Raw genomic sequence first — 19,309 nt, 5'->3', positions numbered from 1 at the left:
GAACTGCTAAGTTGTTTCCCAAAGTGTCTGTGCTTTTAAATTACTCCAACAATTCAGAATTCCTGTTGCTCTGCTTCCTGTGTGCACTTAGTTCATTCTTGTTTAAATTTAGCCATTCTAATGGACTTGTAATATTTCACTGTTGCTTTCTTGCTGGGATCCAGGGACTTGACTCAGGGGGTAAAAGCACTTAGTGCACCAGTACGAGGACTTGTGTTCAGATCCCAGCACCCATGTAGGAAGTTGGACAAAGACACACTTGCTTTTAACCCCAGAACTGGGTGCAGAGGCAGAAGAATGGCTGAGGAAGACCCTGTCTCAAGGGAATAAAGGAGAGAGTAATAGGCAGCCCACTAGACATCTTCCCATGGCTCCATGATGCACAGTTATGTGACATCACACATACACGTGCACATATAACACACAGAAGCTTAGAAGCAAATGAAAAGGAAATTTGTAAAAGCTTTTAGGGGTCCGGTGACATCACTCAGTGCTAGATGGCTGCCTGTTATACATGAGACCCTGGGTTCAATGTTCCACACCACAATTTTAAACAAATGAATTTAAGGGGAGCAAGGAACCTGTTAATAATTTTTTGTAAGTGAATAAATTTGTTTTAAAAATTGTTGAGTTTTGAGAGGTTTCTTCTATATTTAAGGTACAGATATTTCATCACCAAGTATGTGACTTCTAAATATTTTCTAATACATGACAAGTCTCTGCAAGCTTCTATTGCCTTTAATCTTGATCAAACCTAAACTACACACACACACACACACACACACACACACACACACACACACACACACACATTAATAATATTTTGGGAGCCACAAAATTCTTGGACCTAAGATTATACAGATTTTCATTTCTTTTTAAAAGTTTTTTTTTTAAGTTTCACTGTTTTGAGGTTTAACTTTAAAAAGTATCAAATTTGTGTGAGTACATTGTCTTAGGGTTTCTATTGATTCAAAGAAACACCATGATTAAAGAGCAAGTTGGGGAGGAATGGGTTTATTTGCTTATATTTCCATATTGGTATTCATCATCAGGGTAAGTCAGGACAGGAATTCAAGCAGGGCAGGAACCTGGAGGCAGGGGCTGGTGCAGAGGTCATGGAGGGTGCTGCTTACTGGCTTGTTCCCCTGCTTTCTTATAGCATCTAGAACCACCTGCCCAGGGATGGCACCAACCACAAAGGGCTGGGTCCTCCTTCCTTGATCACTAATTGAAAAGCACCTTACCACTGAATCTCATGAAGACATTTCCTCATGAGGCTCCTTCCTTTATGATGACTCCAGTTTGTATCAAGGTGAGCCACAAAATCAGCCACTGCATACATGGTATGCATGTGTGTTTGTGTGTATGTATGCATGTATGTATGTATGTACATGTGTTTTTGTGTGTATATGTGTTTTTATATGTATATATGTATATGTGTGTGTCTCTTTATGTGTGTGCATGTGTGTTTATGTGTATGTGTATATATGTGTGTATGCGTTTCTTTATGTGTGTGTTTATATGTGTGTTTACATGTTTGCACTTATGTGTATATATGTGTGTGTGTTTATGTGTGCGTGTTTGTGTTTATGTGAGGTTTATATGTGTATATTTATGTGTGGAAGTGTGTGTGTTTATGTGTGTGTACATGCACATGTAGAGGTTAGAACGGTTCTGGCCTTCCTCCTCTACTGGGTTCCAGGGTGTGCTGCTTAGTTCTGTTGCTGCTGTTGTTGTTGCTGTTGTTTGACACTAACGAGTCGTCTGGAGGAAGGACTCTCTATGGGGGAATTTCCTCCATTGCATCGGCCTGTAAGCCAGCCTGTGGGATAATTTCTTGATTAATGACTGATGGAGGGGGTCCCAGTCCACTGTGGGTGTTTCCAGCCCTGGGCAGGTGATCCTGGGCTATATGGAAAGAAGGCTGAGCAAGCCATGGGCACACACACCAGCAAATGAATCCCATGCTCTCTCTGCTTCAGGTTTTGCCTTGGCTCCCTCCGTGGTGGATGGAGGCTGGAAGTCTACATCAGGTAAACTCCTTCCTTCCCCAGCTGCCTTCATGGATGTTTATCTTGGCAACAGGAAAGCTAACTAGGATCTGAGAACTGAGTTTGGGCCACTGGGCTTGCGTAGCTTGCCATCTCATCAGCCCTTATTTTTGGTGTTATAGATCAGTTCTTTCCTCATCTACAGAGCTGATGTTGACGCTTGCTGGTTTTGCATGTGAGTTTCCCCATGTTCTAGTGCCATTTGTTGAAAAGGCTACAGCCTTTTCTCATTCAGTTGCTCTTAAAAAGTTTACTGCGTGTGTGGCATGTGTGTACTTGTCTATGTGTGTCAGTTGTGTGTGTGTGTCAGTGTGTGTGTGTGAGTGTGTATCTCTGTGTGTGTCAGTGTGTATCTCTTTCTCTCTTTGTGTGTGTGTGTGCGTGTGTGTGTGTGTGTGTGTGTGTGTGTGCACTTGCATGTGTGCATGGGTTTGGAGGTAGGGGCTGATACCTGTGGTTTTTTTTCGTCCGTTGCTTTCCACTTTATTACTTTCTTGTTTTGAGACAGCCTCTCACTGACCCCTGAAGTCCACCTACTGACTAACTGGCTGTCAGTGAGATCTAGGGATCTACCTGTTTCCACCAACCCGTGTTGATGTTACAGACATGGTATTCCAGTCCCTGGCTTTTAGGTGGGAGCTGAGGATTAGAACTTAAGTATTCATGCTTACACAGAGTAAGCACTTTATTTACTGGGCCATCCCATGCCCCTTCTGAATATTGCTTTTGAGTAACTTTGAAAACAGCTCAACTATTTTCACAGAATATTCTTCTGGGATGTTCACTGTGTTCAGTGTTGGTCTAGTGTATCCTTCTTTCTGCCTATCCTACGTTGCCTTGGTTTCCATAGCTTTACAGTTAGTTTTGGAAATGTTCTGGGGTTTTTTTTGTTGTTGTTGGTTTTTTTTTTTTTTTTTCAGAATTGTCTTGACTTTTCCAGCTCTTTTGGATTTGGCTTAAATTTTGGAATTAGCTGATTGATCTTTATAGACTCAAGAATATTTCAGGCAGTGATTGCGTGAAATCTACAGAACAAATTAGGGGAATGGACATTTTGGAGTGTTCTAGTTCATGAACATGGTATAGCTATTCATTTAAATCTTTGCTCTCATCAATGCTTTGCACTTTATAGCATCCAGGCCTTCCAGAAACTTTGCTAGATTTACACCAAAGCTTCTCATTCCCCAGTGCTGTTAAAAGCATATGCAGCATGTCTTCTGCCTTTGTTAACTGGAGGGGAAAGGAGGGAGGACTACTGGGGAGCCAATCAGGATGCACGCATGCACTGAGCAGGTGCCTGTGAGACCGCCATACCCTCAGTCAGCCTTTGAAGTCAGTTACTTTGAAGATATGAATGTCATATTTAGTTTAGCACTGGAACTGTGATATGCCCAGATGTGGTCCATATAATCCAGACAGGATTATTTATAAATAGAAATGTACTAATAACAGCACAACCAAGAATTCAAGAATTGCTAATTATTCATTGATATGCTGGAATGATGTAGAATAGATATTAAACTGAGATAGATCAAGCATACATGAAGTGCTGTTTAGTATAAGTTTTCTTCCTCTGGAAATTGTTGATTTTGAATATGTATATATATATATATATATATATATATATATAGAGAGAGAGAGAGAGAGAGACAGAGAGAGAGAAAGAGAGAGAGACAGAGAGACAGAGAGACAGAGATAGAGACAGAGACAGAGAGACAGAGAGACAGAGACAGAGACAGAGAGCATCTCTTTATGTATTTCTGACATTCTCTGTGCAACCAGCCTGGCCTTGAACTCAGGGAGCTCTGTCTATCTCTGCCTCCCAAGTGCTGAAATTTAAAGGTCTGTACCACCACATCTATCCTGTTTTGGAACAGGGTGTTTCTTTGTATTTCTGGCTGGGTGAGAAATATGTAACTCAAGCTGGCCTGGAGTTTAACGCTGATAAAACTGCCTCTCTGCCTCCCAGATCCTGGAGTTGCAGGTGTGTGACAATACAGCTGGCTCTATGAATCTTTAAAAACAAAACAAAACAGAAACGTGGGGCTGCAAAGATAGATGTCCTAATGGTTAAGAGCTCTTTCCGCTCCTGTAGAAGACCTGGGTTCATTTCCCAGCACCTACTTTGGGTGGCTCACAATCACCTGTAACTCTAGTTCCAGGGGATCTGATACCATCATGGGTCCCAGGTCACCTGCAAACACACGTGTCCCCCCCACAGTATACATATCATCAAAAATAAAACAAATCTTAAAAATTAACAGCTTTATTGAACTGTATTTCACCTGCCATCAAACCCTGGATGCTAACAAGGTATACAGCGTCACCGATGAAAACGATCAAAGAGTTTACTAAATGGGTGGAATGTACTATTCTAGTTTTGAGGCTATCCATAGTTATGCAATCTGAAATACAAGATATTTAGTTTAGTTTAGTTAATGCACATGCCTGTCAGGAGCCATTCCCTACTTTTTCCTCCTCTTTATCCCCAGTTCTATACAAATCATTAATCAACTTTCTTTATGTGTTTGCTTGTTGTGAGCATTTTATATAAAGGCAATCACGCACTAGTTAGGTTTTTCTGACTGCCTTCTTGCACTTAGGAAAAGCTTTTCAAAGTTTGCCCACAGTGGGTCATGTATCACAACTTTGTTTCTTTGCACTGCCAAGTAATATTCAAATGTTACCATTTTTATAACATTGTTAACTTTATGGTTAAAAAAAAAAAAAAACCCTGCAGGCCAGTCTTTAAGGATTGACTCCCTAACACAGAATGAATGGGTCAAAGAGGACAAATCTCTACTTCACAATTTTATCTGCAGAGTCCAGAAGATTACATACATTGTAATTACCAAAAAGCAAACAAGTACTAAATAGCCTCACTGTGCTTTGATCTCTTTCCCTTGAGTCAGTTTTTCTGCGTTCTATCCCTAGAGACAGCCACAATCCCATGTTTGTTACAAGTCTTTTAGTTCATCTTTAGGAGGTACCTCCTGGCCTCATATATGTAAATACACACATTTTAAGATGTTTTAAATTTGATGTTGTTTGATGGTTACTAACAGCATCAACACAATGAAACACAAATCCCCATATGTATTATTAAGCAGAACAAAAACTAATTATATAGCTCTATCCTTTCTATCAATATTCATGTCATATAAATAAGTCATTGTAACAGAAGCTCTGTATTCCAAGAAGTAAATCTAATAGGCAGCCTAATAATTCATCGCGTGCCCTCAGGATAATAGGGCATCGTTTTCCAGGTGGCTATTTTAATTCAAAGAGGATACATGGGATTCATTTCAATGAGCTACAGATTCAGTGTGAGGCCAAAACATTTCAGTTTGAGACTCTCAAACTCCCCAAACATCATACCCGGTCCTTGGAGCTGACAACTCTATTAGCCATTTAAAAGAGAGGGCATTTGTAAACCAATCTAAACATCAAGGGGGCATCCTGCTTTCATGTGGTGGAGCTGGAGAAGATACTTCTAGTTCCTTGGGTTTGGTCAAAGGCTGGTCCCCTGGCTCTAACAAGTTCCATGGCTGCCCTACATGGCTGCCCTACAAGAGATAGGTAGCTATTGTTGGTCACTCGAATCTCCTGTGTGTGTGTGCGTGTGTGTGTGTGTGTGTGTGTGTGTGTGTGTGTGTGTGTGTGTTTGGAAAAAAATTATCATTCATTTCACGAAACACCTGGTGGCAGCCCATCCTCACATGGTCACGTTTAGCAGTTGGCTTAAAAACTCTCAGATCTCCTACCTTTCAAGTCTGAGGACTAAAATGGCAGCCAATGGAAGACCAATCGGTTATCTTTTGGGATCACTGAAGGGACTGTAGCTAGCCTGGGCATGTCAAGCATGGCTCTGGGAGATCTTACTCTTCTCCTTCAGTCCTTCTGTCTTGCTAAAAACCATTGAATTACATTTACATTCCTAAAGATAACCATCTAGAGATATTCCCTTATTTGGCCACTTCCTCCTCTTGAGGCTGCCGATCAAGGTTCAGGTATCTAAGTATCGAAGTCCAATAATCGAAAACCCCTTTGGCTCACCTAATTAACATGCCCAATTAAAATTAAACACCTCATCCTAACACAGGGTTTCCCTTTTACCTTTATAAACCACCATTTTCCTATGGGCCATACCTGACTCCTATCCAGAGTCTGTCCGTCCTTTGTCTCTCTGGGGCAAATACCCCTTCTCCCTCTCCCCTGATCCCTTCCCTTTCTCCCTCATCCTCTATCTCCTGTCTTTGTCTCTTAGTCCCTGCCCTTTGTCTTTGTGCAGAGAACGTGGTCCTGGGTGTCCTGAGCCTATACCAATCTTTATGATCATCACTGTAGCTGATTGAAAAATATTCTTTTTGAACAGTCTTATGAAACATTACAGGAAGGACCGAATAGCAAAATCCATCCCCACACTGAAATAAATTTCATAAAATTCCATTTTTCATTCTTTTTTATTTAGAAATCCACATTGCCACCTCAGACCACCCGGCCAATTAAACTATGCATTCTAAAATGTGGCATTGCCATTTATTAAAAGGGAAAAGCCGTTTCCAATTTTTCAAAGGTCATCACGAGGTGCTATGTATAACGGGTACCAGAAAGGTACTGTTAACAGGATCTATGGGAATATCAAACACGTCTCCATCTTCTGGCCAGGGCCACTACCAGCCGAGTTGCCTAAACTGTGGCATGAAGAATAAAGTCCTGCACTAGTGTTCTACCTGAGTTTAGAGATGATGAAGAAGACGAAGAATGTGCAGAAGGCTTACTTAACCTGGATTTATCTTGAGTGCTTAATGATTGGAATAAAGAAACGTGCTTTTCTCAGCTTGTAATTAGCAACCATAACGCCTGTAATCATAAAAACAAAAGTCCCTCGGCGCAAAGCAGGCAGCATACCTAGCCATCCGGTCCACCTTATTGGAGGTGGACCGATGGATTGTGGGGCCTTAGTACATGCTAGACAAACACTTCTATTCTTTAGTCTGGATTTGATGTTGTGGTCAAATTCTTCTCCCTGTTCAATTTTTTAAATTCTAAAAGAGTACGCATTATTATTTCCATTCTTTAGACTGATTCCAGAGCGCGGGAGATTCAAGCAAATGTTAGTAGAACTAGAGTTGGAGAAAGCACGCCTTCCTGGATGTGTTTGCCCGGGGTCTACCCCAGAGTTGGGTGTAAACACCACCGAGGGTCCTTCAGAGGGGCAAGGACTGTGTTCCGTCCGTCCTTTCACACTAGGCTCCTGCCATGCAACAAAGTGACCTTGGGCATTCAGAGTGCAGTGCCAGCCTCCCCCAAGATGGAAGATCCTCCCACCGGAACCAGATGATCTTCAGGCCTGGTGAGGCACGTGAGGCAGGGCCCAGGTTCTGACACAGCCTCTTCACACGCTCTGGAACTGAGACCATACTACCACGCCCCAATCACCTCCCCTTTACCTCCCCAAGACTGTGCGGTGACTCAATTAGAGAGACAGCCCGCAACATGCACTCGCTCGGTGGGCAGGTGCTTGGTGTAGAACAGTGGGTTTTCCAGCCCTGGCTCCAGAGAGCAGTGCGTGAGAGCTGGGACAGGAACCTGATGCTCTGGGGTCTGACCGGTCCTGCTCAGATCCGCTGTCCAGCTCTGGGGTGGAACCCCGGGAACCCGGGGTTAGTCTTCTTGGTGCGCGCCTCCGGGTGGGAAACTGGGCGCAGCAGCGGCCTTAGTAGGGCCGCTTACCACAGGGAGGATCGCAGGCGCCCCAGGGCCCCGACACCTGACCCGCCTCCAGCGGCCCACGCCCCTCCCGGGCTCGGCGCCCAGGCCCGCCCGCCGCAGGTGGGGCGGCCGGGGCCCGCGAGTAGGTGCGTGGGATGATCTCACCGCGTGCGGCGCGCCAGGAGGAGGAGGAGGAGCGGGAGCGATCCCAACTTCCGGGTAGTGCAGCCGCACGCCGCGCCACCGGCATCTTGCTTTCTGCTCCCCCTCCCCCGTGTCCCCCTCGCCTCTCCCTCCTTGCCTTTTATCCCCAGCCCCACCCGCCAAAATGAACAGCTCGGACGAGGAGAAGCAGCTGCAGCTCATCACCAGCTTGAAGGAACAAGGTAGGTGGGCCGGCTGGCACAGGTGCGGGGCAGCGGCCTCAGGCGGGACAGCTTTGGGTGCAGCCGCAGGTGCCGGCCGCGGCCGGGGACCGTGAGGCCGCCGTGGTCACCTCGCAGCTCCACGCGCCATGCAGCGCCCTGGGCGGAGGAGCTGCAGGGTCTTCCCGCAGTGGGATCCCACGCCCCGCAGGAGTAGGGCGCGCGACCAGGGCGAAGGGACACGCGTCGGGCGTGGACAGGGTCACGGCACGCACCCAAGTCCACGCGGGAGTAGCGAGAAGGGCAGGATCGCTGGGCTCGGGGTAGTCGCTCAGCTGACCTAGCTCCTAGCTGAGGCCCCACCCTTGCACACTTTGGTGTTTCTGGGCCTGCAGCTTTCCCTTCTTTTGGGTTCGGTCTAGTTCCTTTTTTTTCCACCCAGATGGAATTTTTCGGGGTCACCGACGCGTTCTCATCACTTCCCATTTTTAGCAATTTATTAGTCAGTGAGTCGACACCCTGCCTGTGTGGGGCTTAATGAGGGAGGGGAAGCTGGAGCTGGAAAGCCAGGCCGTTTTGCATGCTTCTCTCTACTGCTTGGTAGCTAATGATTGTCATCAGCACATTTGTGAACAAAGCAAGATCCTAGAGACAGTTAACCCGACACACTTTTAAAAAAATCACAATTAACAACGATCATGATCAAAGGGTGGTTTGAGAATACGGGTCAAGAAAGAGGAACTGCCCTGGTTTGGGAAGTAAAAGTGTGCAGGTCATGCACTTTGCTGTGGGACTTGCTGACACTGGAAAGGCCCTGCATGATGGTCCTTTCCCTCTTCTTGACTCGGCTCTCCAGGAAGTTGGTGTCTGCCCATCGTTGGGTCTTGTGACTAAGCCAGATGGCTTAAGAGGTCCTACAAGAACTAGAGATGCTTGCTGTTCTTCAGATCCATCAGCCATACACTTCTGCGGAGAGGTCTCAGCAGTCCGGTACTGTGTGACCTCAGGGGAGTTACCTAACCTCGCTGAAATGGATGTAGCACTTTTCCCTGGGTGGCATCTAGAAACCCGGAATGGGTGTTAATTGCTTTCTTTCCCCCTCTCATCCACAATTAGCCTGAAGTCAGCCCACGTTGTTGCACCTGTGACTCAGTGGATGGACAGAATGCCTTATTTGGAATCCCTCAAGTATTTTTATGGAGAATTGCATTCACTAGAATTAACTTTTAATAACACTTTCCTGTGTCTCACTCCTGAAGACCTGATTCACTACTCTGGACTTGTGAAACTTTCCATATTAGTTAATACCAGATCTTTTGATGGACGGTCATTTTGCAAATGACTATAACACAAAATAAAATTTTTATTTCCTATTATTATTATTATTATTATTATTATTATTATTACTGTTATTGTAATCCTCAGAGTGCACTAACAGTGACCACATCCACATGCATCTTCTCGGCCCCTTTGCTGGACTGATGTTTGACAAAGGGAGGGTTCCAAAGGGTCTAGCTCTTTCTGTTGTGTTGTATTTGAAAGCAAATGCGTGGCCTCGGTATTTCCAAAGGGTTCCATCTTCCCGATGAAGGGCATGCGAGGAGTAATTGAGCTTAAGTTTGTGTTTCTTGAGAGTTCTTTTGGCATTGTCTGGTCACATAGGCATTGTTTGTTCAGATGTTCGTGTCTTAAAACCAGACTGTGTTAAAGACTTATTTAAGAGTGTTTAATGGCTGTTTTACCTGCCGAATTAGCTGGGAAGTAGGGATATGATGTGTAAACATAGCAACAAGGTCCTTGGGCACACCAGTATTAAGGTCTTTGGGTACACCAGTATTATGGTCCTTGGGCACACCAGTATTATGGTCCTTGGGCACACCAGTATTATGGTCCTTGGGTACACCAGTATTATGGTCCGTGGGTACACCAGTATTATAGTCTTTGGATACACCAGTCTTATGGTCCTTGGGTACACCAGTATTATGGTCCTTGGGTACACCAGTATTATGGTCCTTGGGTACACCAGTATTATGGTCCTTGGGTACACCAGTATTATGGTCCTTGGGTACACCAGTATTATGGTCCTTGGGTACACCAGTATTATGGTCCTTGGGTACACCAGTATTATGGTCCTTGGGTACACCAGTATTATGGTCCTTGGGTACACCAGTATTATGGTAGTCTTTTATGGTGATGGTGGGCTGTTTCCATGGTGGATCATAATTTCAATCTCCCAATTTAATGTGAACAAGAAGAACATTTTTTGGTTGGATGTTGTTTCCCTTGTTCACCGCTAACATGTTGGTGTTTTGCTTCTTTAACAACTACTGGTTACTTAACCATGCATGAGGCCCCAGTTCTAGACAGATCATCCTGGCTCTTAGGAAGTTTCTCGTCTGGTAGACAGTCATTGATTAAAGAGGCGAGCAAGTCAATAGACTATTACTGTTTCTAAGATGGGTTCCTAGGAATGGACTGTTGGATTTGGTGGCATGCATGTTATGATGTTATGTCATTCAGTACGAAGCACCCCTCTGTTGATAACTGTGCCAGTTTCTGTTCTCCCAGCAAAGCCCTCCTCCTCATAACGATAGTTAACACTGGCTGACAGTTGTCATCAGCTGGACAGCCTGAATTTTTGGCATCGGAACTGGCAACGGTCCTCCTTTAAAATGTGCATTGCCCTGGCTACTAGTGAAGTTTGAATCTTCACCTATTTATTGGCCATTTCAGTCTCCTCATGCGGTTGCCCCCTTGATGAGTTTTAAGTCTAAAACTCGAACCCATTCCTCAGGAAGGGTGTTCAGGAGGGAGGCTGCTGTGTGTACCGCAGAGCTGACAACAGCCTTCTCTAGTGGGAGCCTTCAGTGTTGAGAACAACGTGCTTGACAAACGTTGTGAAATGCAATGACGGAGCCTGTCATAATACGCATATGCGCAATCTCTAATTTATGTGCACCATTCCCCGGGCTCTGTGTCTTATAAGTCACACCCACTTCTGAATTACTCCACAACATTGTATGTTCCTGTCTACTGAATGCTATAATTAGGTATATTATGTCTTTCTAGAAAGTTATATTATGTCCCTTAAAAAAAAATTAGCCAGTGTGTGATTTTTTTTTATGTTCTAGCAGATGCTGAGGTAATGAGGTAATTCTCCTTTTGTCTCCCCCCCCCCCCTCAGGCTTTTATTTTATTGGGCTGATTGACGTTGTTAATGCATGGAGAAATGGCAACTTGGGATACTATTTCCCATGCATATTTCCCAGCTATCAAAGTGGACATTTCCCTTACAAAACATCGTACAATTTTCTCTCTCTGTAGAATTCTTTTGGAAAATGATAGACTTAGCTCAGCGTTTGTTGAAGGTGCATGGCTTTCTGGGTGATTCATTCAACATGCACACACTGAATATTCATAGCCAGGCACGGGGCTAGGCAGCCGAGACCAGCGGATAAGACCTGGTCCCTGATGGTGATGACTTCTGGCTCTGGAGACAATATTTAAATCTAGGAAGTGTGTCTGATTGGCTTATATGGGTCATGGGTGCTGGTCTTTTGGTCAGGGAGCAGCTTGAGGAGAGTCCTCCACACAACACACACACACACACACACACACACACACTCACTCTATGGATTACCAATGTTGTGCAAAGCAGAATGGGCCACCAGCATTGAAGGGCCTGATCCAAACAGCAGGTACCTATTAGACTGGTCAACGTAGCAAGGTAGTGCTGTTTGGAACTTGGTGATGTGAGGTTGTCATTTCACAGTATGGTTGTGCCTTTTTTCCATCTCTTCCTTCCTTCCTTCCCTCTTTGCCTCTTCCCTTTCTTCCTTCTCAGGGCTAGGGATGGGATCTAAACCTTTAAATATGTTAGGTGAGGATTCCACCACTGAACCACCCTTCACCCTAATAACAACACTCTCAGAAAGGACTGATGACCACAAGAACCGAAAGCTATGGCTTGGGTAAATATTACTTCAAACAATTGTTCTACGGTAAGGTTTTTATTTTCACGTAGGCCTCGGAGCCTGTGTAGCAGATGACAACCCTGAACTTTCCCTTCCAAGTTCTGGGACTGTAATACAAGCCCGTAGGCTCGCATCACCACATCCCAGTACAGGTGGTTGGTTAACACAGAGCTGCTTCTTAAGGTTCAGCTTCTTCCTAGAGCAAGATGGTGACGCTTGAGTGCCTTTTCCCAGGTTCCTTTGGCTTCTGGGGGAGAAGTCTAAGGGGGTATTTATTTAGTTCTCATGGTCGGCTGCATGTGTAAGTGAAGCTGAGGTCCTGCACTGGGAGATATACCCAGAGTCCCCCAGCAGAAGACATTTGGAAGCGGCATGGACGCCTTGGCTTAATTCATAAACTTGGTTATTTAGTGATGTTTTCCAAGTATGGTCCAAGAGTTGCCTGTTTTTGAGTCACCAGGTGGCTATTAAGATCATAGTTTACTCCCAGATCTGTGAGTTCTGCTGAGGAGTGGGCTACTAGGCCCTCAGGAGATGGACCTTCAGGGGCTGGAGATCAGAGCCCCCCCTTCCACCCCCCCAGGACTGGAGCCATGGCTGCTGCTCAGAGCTCCCCTCTCCATTAACACTCCCAGGGAATGGGATCCTGCTTTTGTTTATAAAATATTAAACTAAAAGTGAAATGTATAGCATTGTTTTTCTTCCAACCTGTTGTTTCCCAATCTGTGTTATCTTTAACTATCTCTCTAAAGAGAAGGGGGTATTGTATATACCATGACCTTGGGAGAGCCGAGACTTTTTCCTATTGAAAATAAAGCTTTTGGTAATGGACTAGAATTAAAGGCATGTATATCAATTTGTATTAGCTTATGGTAGACATAGATTGTTACATGTAGAAATAGGTGTATATAGAAAGTATATATTCTGAATTTATTTATTTATTTATTTATTTATTTATTTATTTATTTATTTATTCAGAACAAGGGTGCTAATAATGCCCTCTGATAAAAGAAACAGGGTCAGTCCCCAAGAGATGACTGGTTTTCGGGATACCCAAATATGCCAGATGAGCCCAGAACAGGCTTTAGTTCCCAAACCTAAGGAAGTGCTCCAACTAAATAGCTCACATGGTAGGACTGTGTCCAAGAGTCGCAGGAGCCACTGGGAGAGTTGTCCACTGGCCAAAGCTGGAACAATTAAAAGCAAGCAAGATAATAACGCAGAACACAAAGCGCTGTGTGTGGCAAATTGATGAGTACAGGAGATGATAAAAAATGACATCTCCGGATTTTCCTTAAAAATCTTGAAGTCTCATGTACTCTTAAGGAAAACATCGGATTCCATAAAACTGCCTGGTGTCCACCTAGGGAAAGGCAGCAATCTGGGTGTGGCCATGTCAAAGGGTCATACAGGGCCAGAGTCAACCTCAGCTACAGAGTGACTTTGAGGCAAGCCGGGGCTACTTGAGACTGTATCCCTCTAATCTTACTGACCAAAGAAAAAGAAAGAAAGAAAGAAAGAAAGAAAGAAAGAAAGAAAGAAAGAAAGAAGGAAAGAAAGAAAGAAAGGAAGGATGAACCCAAACGAAACAATCCAAACTTCCAAACCAAAAATACTTACTATACCAAGAGGAACTTGTCAAGGTCATAAAAGTAGGGAGGAGCAGTGCCTAAGGATATAGCACATTTAAATGGAGTGAGATATCTTAGCAAGATACTAGGATACAAAAAAAGACGAAGATCAAACTAAGGGAATCTGAATAAAAGTGGGCTTTGCCTTATCAAGTGTGTCCATAACACAAAATTTTAACAAATTTTAGAGCAAAATGCATTGAGGGGGTACGTAGGCACTCTGTTTATTTGCCTACAGTCTCCATGGAGTTCACATGTATTCATCAATACAATCAACTTCCGACTGAAAATATCCGATGTTGTTGTCTGGCTTCTGTGGGCATCAGGCACAAATCCAGTGCACATACACACATGCAAGCTAAACTTCCGTGCACATGAAAGTAATAATATAGAAATTTAAATAGAAAATACTTGAAAAATGAGCATGTACAGATACTTTTCCATATAATTTGTCTCGAATAATGTAATATAATGACTATTGCATAGACCTCACACAGAACTGGGTGCTCTAAGTAATCTATATGTAATATCTGTTACATAGACTTCACACTGAACTGGGTGTTTTAAGTAATCTAGATATAATGTAACCACGTTGCATAGACCTCACACAGAACTGGGTGCTCTAAGTAACCTATATGTAATATCTGTTACATAGACTTCACACTGAACTGGGTGTTTTAAGTAATCTAGATATAATGTAACCACGTTGCATAGACTTCACACTGAATCAGGTGCTCTAAGCACTCCAGATATAATGTAACCACGTTGCGTAGACTTCACACTGAATTAGGTGCTTTAATTAATCTAGATGTTTTATGTATTATGTAGACTTCACGTTGAACTGGGTGCTCTAAGTAATCTAGAGATGACAAAGGATGCAGGAGGATAATTGCTGGTTATAAGAAGATAGCAGGTCATTTTGTGTTCGTTCTCTCTCTCTCTCTCTCTCTCTCTCTCTTTTCCCCCTCTCTCCTTCCCTCTCCCCCTCTCTTTCCCCTTTCCTCTTCCTCCCCTATCATTTCCTCTTGTTCTTTCTTTCTCTGATAACAGGGTCTTACACTATAAACTAGGCTAGACCAGTACTCAGTGTGAAGACCAGGTTGACTTCATATCTGCTGTGGCTCTCCTGCCTCTGCCTTTCCCACAGTAGAATTGACAACAACAGTTGTTGAGTGACAATAACCAACTACAAAACGCATTTTGGGATCTGAGTGTTCATGGTGATCGATCCTAGAGCAAATCGCCTACTGCCTTTGTGGTTTTTTTATGTATCTAAATTTTGTGTGTGTGTATGTGCATGCAGGTATGCATATGCAGGTGTGCGTGTGTGTAGTTGTGTATGTTTGCAGCTGTGTGAGTATATTGTGTGTGTGTTTTTGTAGATGGAAGTGTGTAGGTATATTGTATAGATGTATATATAGATGTAGTTATGCAGGTGTCTGTGTGCAGATGTCTGTGTTTATGTTTGGGTGTGTTTGTAGCTGCAGGTGTGTAGGTATATATGTGCAGGTGTGTAGGTGTATGTGCACAGGTGTGTATAAATGCAGGTGTGTAGGTAGGTGTACATGTAGCTACAGGTGTATAGTTATATTTTGTAGGTGTGTGTGTGTGTGTGTGTGTGTGTGTGTGTGTGTGTGTGTGTGTGCAGGGGCACATGCAGAGGACAGAGATGTATCCTGATCTATAACTCTGCTCTATTCTCTTGAGACTGGAGAATAGAGCACACTACTAGGGTAGTGGCTAACAAGCTCCAGAGATCCTCGTGTCTCTGCTTATACCCTCACAGTGAAAATAGAGATTCAAATCCACCAAGTTGTCCTCTGACCTCCACGTGTACTCCATGGCACACACGTACCCACACTTCATACACACATGCACATAGACATATATACGCATATACGCACACACCATAAAAATATTTCTTTTAGAAAAAAGTGTACCCTACTGTAAACTATGGACATTGGTCAACCCTCACTGGGTTAGAAGGATGTGTGTGACCAGACTTGGCTTTTTTTTTTTTTTTCATAGGTTCTGGGGATTTGAACTCATGTCTTCCTGCTGTAAGCATGCTTACCCACTGAGCTATTTCCCTAGCTTTATAGCTAAAGTGTATAAAATTCAAATTTACTGAAATGATACTGTTGCTTACATTCTTATATACATTTCTGTATTCGTGTAGCTGTAGAAAAAAACTGTTTTTAAACTTACAAATAACTTTATACATTATGGGGTACAAGAAAAATTCGAGATAGATTTGAGAGATCTAAAAAGGATGTGAATCTTGAACCTTGTTGTGCTTTAGACTTCATTATTTAAGTAAACATTAATGCATCAATGTTGACCAATGTCCATAGTTTACAATAGGGTACACTTTTTTCTAAAAGAAATATTTTTATGGTGTGTGTATATATGCTTATGTATGTCTAAGTCCATGTGTGTATGAAGTGTGGGTATGTGTGTGCTGTGGAGTACACGTGGAGGTCAGAGGACAGTTTGGTGGATTTGGATCTCTATTTTCACCTTTACCTGGGTTCTGGGGATCAAACTCATGTCGCCAGACACCTTTAGGAGCTGGTCCATCTTGCTGGCCCAGCGTTCACTTTTCATAGAGGATCTAAATAGTACATGACTGTACCCACCACTACCGGTGCCACACAGAATAGTTTCCCTGATCCCTGATCCCAATATATTCTAGCCGCTCATTGCCCATGTCTCTCCTGCTGACTACCACAGATCCAGAATGTAGTTGGAATCATGCCATGGATGTGGCCATCCAAATTGACTCTGTCACTTAGCAGTACGTAGGTCTTTTTGTGGCTTGGTAGTGCCCGTCTCTTCACTGAATGATGCTCCACTGCATGGATGTACCACAAGTTGTTTATTGTTTATTTATCCACTTATGGAAGAACACCTTGGGTGCGCCTAAACTTTTAAGTGATTAGTAAATCTGCTGTGAACATTTGTGGTGATAAGGCATGGCTGTCTCTATGTTCTGTGACTACATCATTGCCCTGGGATTGGGAGTTAGTAAACCTGCCAAGGGCTGTGATCTCACAAGTTCTCAGTTTTGTTTTTGTATCATACACCCCACTCCTGACCCTCAGGGGAGCAGGAAGAACATGGGGTGGGGGGTGTGAGGTGGAGGTATTTCCCTCCTACAGTCTGTTAGGCTCTGGTAAAGTATTTTCTCTTGAGATCAGGTTTTAAGAGTAGAGTGGCAACCTGGGCCTGGTGGCCACACCTTTAATCCCAGGACGGGGAGGCAGAGACAGGCAGATTAACTGTGAGTTTGAGGACAGCCTGGGCTACATAGTGAGCTCCACAGCAGCCAGGAGTATATAGTAAAAGACCTTGCTTCATCACACATGCACATGCGCGCACACACACACACACACACACACACGCACACACAAACACACGAGCACATGCACATGCACATGCTCACATGCACACAAAACTAAAACTAAAAGCAAAAAATGAACAAAGCCAGGAACAGACTCTCTGAGCAGCATTTGTAGAGCGGCTGTTTCATCATTCATTGAAAATAGCAGGAACCTCTTAGCAGTCTAGAACGACAAACAAACAAACAAACAAACAAACAAAAAAAACACTTTCCCTACCTAACCTGCCTTTCCACCTCCCTAATCCCAGAGCATTTTAAACTCAAACCTATACAAACCAAGCACTTGGACAAATACAGCCTAGATCTTCCTGTCTGGATAATAATTCTCTAGCAGCAGGGGTTTCTTGTAGGCGTTCACAGTGATAAGGTGTATTCCTCTGTTCTGTCCTTGTCTCCAGTGGCCGGCGGGGTGGGGCTTGCCCTGTGACCTCAATTCTCTAGTGGATCAAGAAGATTGTTGCTGTGCCGTTCATTTGCTTTTTGTTGTTGTTATGGAGAATGTGTGACAGACAAGCCTACCTGCTAGGCAAGACACCAGACACACACACACACACACACACACACACACACACACACACACACTCACACACACACAGGGTATATATTAATATAGATGTACCATATGCTTATACATAATATATATATGTAGCTATGAAGCTATTCAGTTTCCTGTCTTCTTGATTTTAATTTGAAGCCGTTTATGTGGTTTGTTGAGAATACTTCTTCAGCATTATTCTTTATTAGCACTGAACTGTGCTTCACCTGGCATTGACGAAGCTCAGGTTTACCATAATTTCTTTTCTGATAGGAAATCTGTCACCTTTGTTTTGTTTTTTTTTTTTTTCATCAGCTTTCCCAGTGGTTTCACCCCCCCCCTCGCTTTTATAATGATTTAATTAACAGGCGATGTATAAATGGATTCCCTCTCAACTCTCGCTCTAAGTGGAGGATCCACTGGGACGTGAACAGAAGGGGACCCTGTCCTAATTGAGCAACTCCTTTATGACTAGTCCTCAACTCCCATTAGTAAGATTTCAAGGCTCCCTGAGTCTGAGACTCAGCCCATGCGTATGAACCTGCATTAGGAAATGTCAGGAAATGGTGACGTGGTGCTTTTTCTTTCTAGATACATTTGATTATTCTTTTTTTTTTTTCTTTCGGAGCTGGGGACCAAACCCAGGGCCTTGTGCTTGCTAGGCAAGCGCTCTACCATTGAGCTAAATCCCCAACCCCTTGATTATTCTTTAAGGCTTCATTTTTTTTTTTATTGCGTCTAGGTGTGAGAGACCCTGGGTGGTGAGGAGAGTGCTTGGCTGTTCAGCCTTCCTCCTCAGTGCAAAGTTTACTGGATGCAGGAATAAACACGGATTGCCCTGCAAGGCTATCTAGTTGCTGTCAGCTTACGCACAGTAACTCTTAGCAATATCAGCTGCCGTGACTGACTCTGGGAGTCAGGACCGGCTCTGCCTTCAGTTCCTGCTCCTGACTTGATTCCCCTTTGCATCTGCGTCTTCACGTCTAAAGTGCAGATGTTGATATTGACTCGTTTAGTTCACACACAGTATCTCTGTCTGAACCTTTTTGTTTATTTCCTCTGCTTAGGCCTAGGCTCTGTGCCTGTATTCTGCTGGCATAAGGCAGGGCACAGACAATTGAGTTGAGGAGAAGAGGCAGATAGACAAACACGCACGCAGATAGAAATGCGTGCAGACAGACATGCGTCATGTTATGCACCAGGATTTGAGCAGAGGAACGGGTTTAGGATCTCTCACCTTAGCTCCTTTTGGATTTTGGAATATTTATGTAGTCTTTACCATTTAAGCATCCCTGATTGAGAAATGTTGTCTCAAATGCTCCAAAGTCTGGAACTGTGCCCTGGAAAAGGTTTCAGAGTTGGACTTTCCACACCCTAGACTGGTATTCAGGATGCTTAGCCTCTAATGAGTAAGCATATTAGATGTAAGTGCTGGTTTTGCCCAAGACATACAAGAAGAGCTCCATAGGAGAAATGACAGCTGAGTTGCTGTTGCAAAGGGAGAGGCTGGGGAGATTACCACAGCAGAAAACTTTCCCAGAGACACAGGGGAGGGCTGAGTAGTAGGAAGAAGACTGGGGTTTAAGAAAGCCATGGTAAAGCCTTTGGAGATTTTTAAGTAGGAAAATAAAATTT

At 43.8% G+C, this 19,309-nt stretch overlaps 1 protein-coding gene across 2 annotated transcripts in view; it reads left to right on the top strand.

Annotated features, from left to right (window-relative positions):
- Positions 1–7,976: 7,976 nt before the first annotated feature.
- Positions 7,977–19,309, top strand: part of Shtn1 (shootin 1) — a 103,853-nt gene continuing 92,520 nt past the window's right edge. For both annotated transcript variants that reach the window (NM_001303537.1, NM_001079705.4), the window contains exon 1: positions 7,977–8,152. In NM_001303537.1, coding sequence (NP_001290466.1) covers positions 8,095–8,152 — 58 coding nt within the window. In that variant the 5' untranslated portion in view covers positions 7,977–8,094. The remainder of the gene's footprint in view (positions 8,153–19,309) is intronic.

Source organism: Rattus norvegicus, chromosome 1 (assembly GCF_036323735.1).
Source record: "Rattus norvegicus strain BN/NHsdMcwi chromosome 1, GRCr8, whole genome shotgun sequence".
In the NCBI taxonomy this organism is placed as follows: Eukaryota; Metazoa; Chordata; class Mammalia; order Rodentia; family Muridae; genus Rattus; species Rattus norvegicus.
This window is presented reverse-complemented; position numbering and strand designations above follow the sequence as displayed.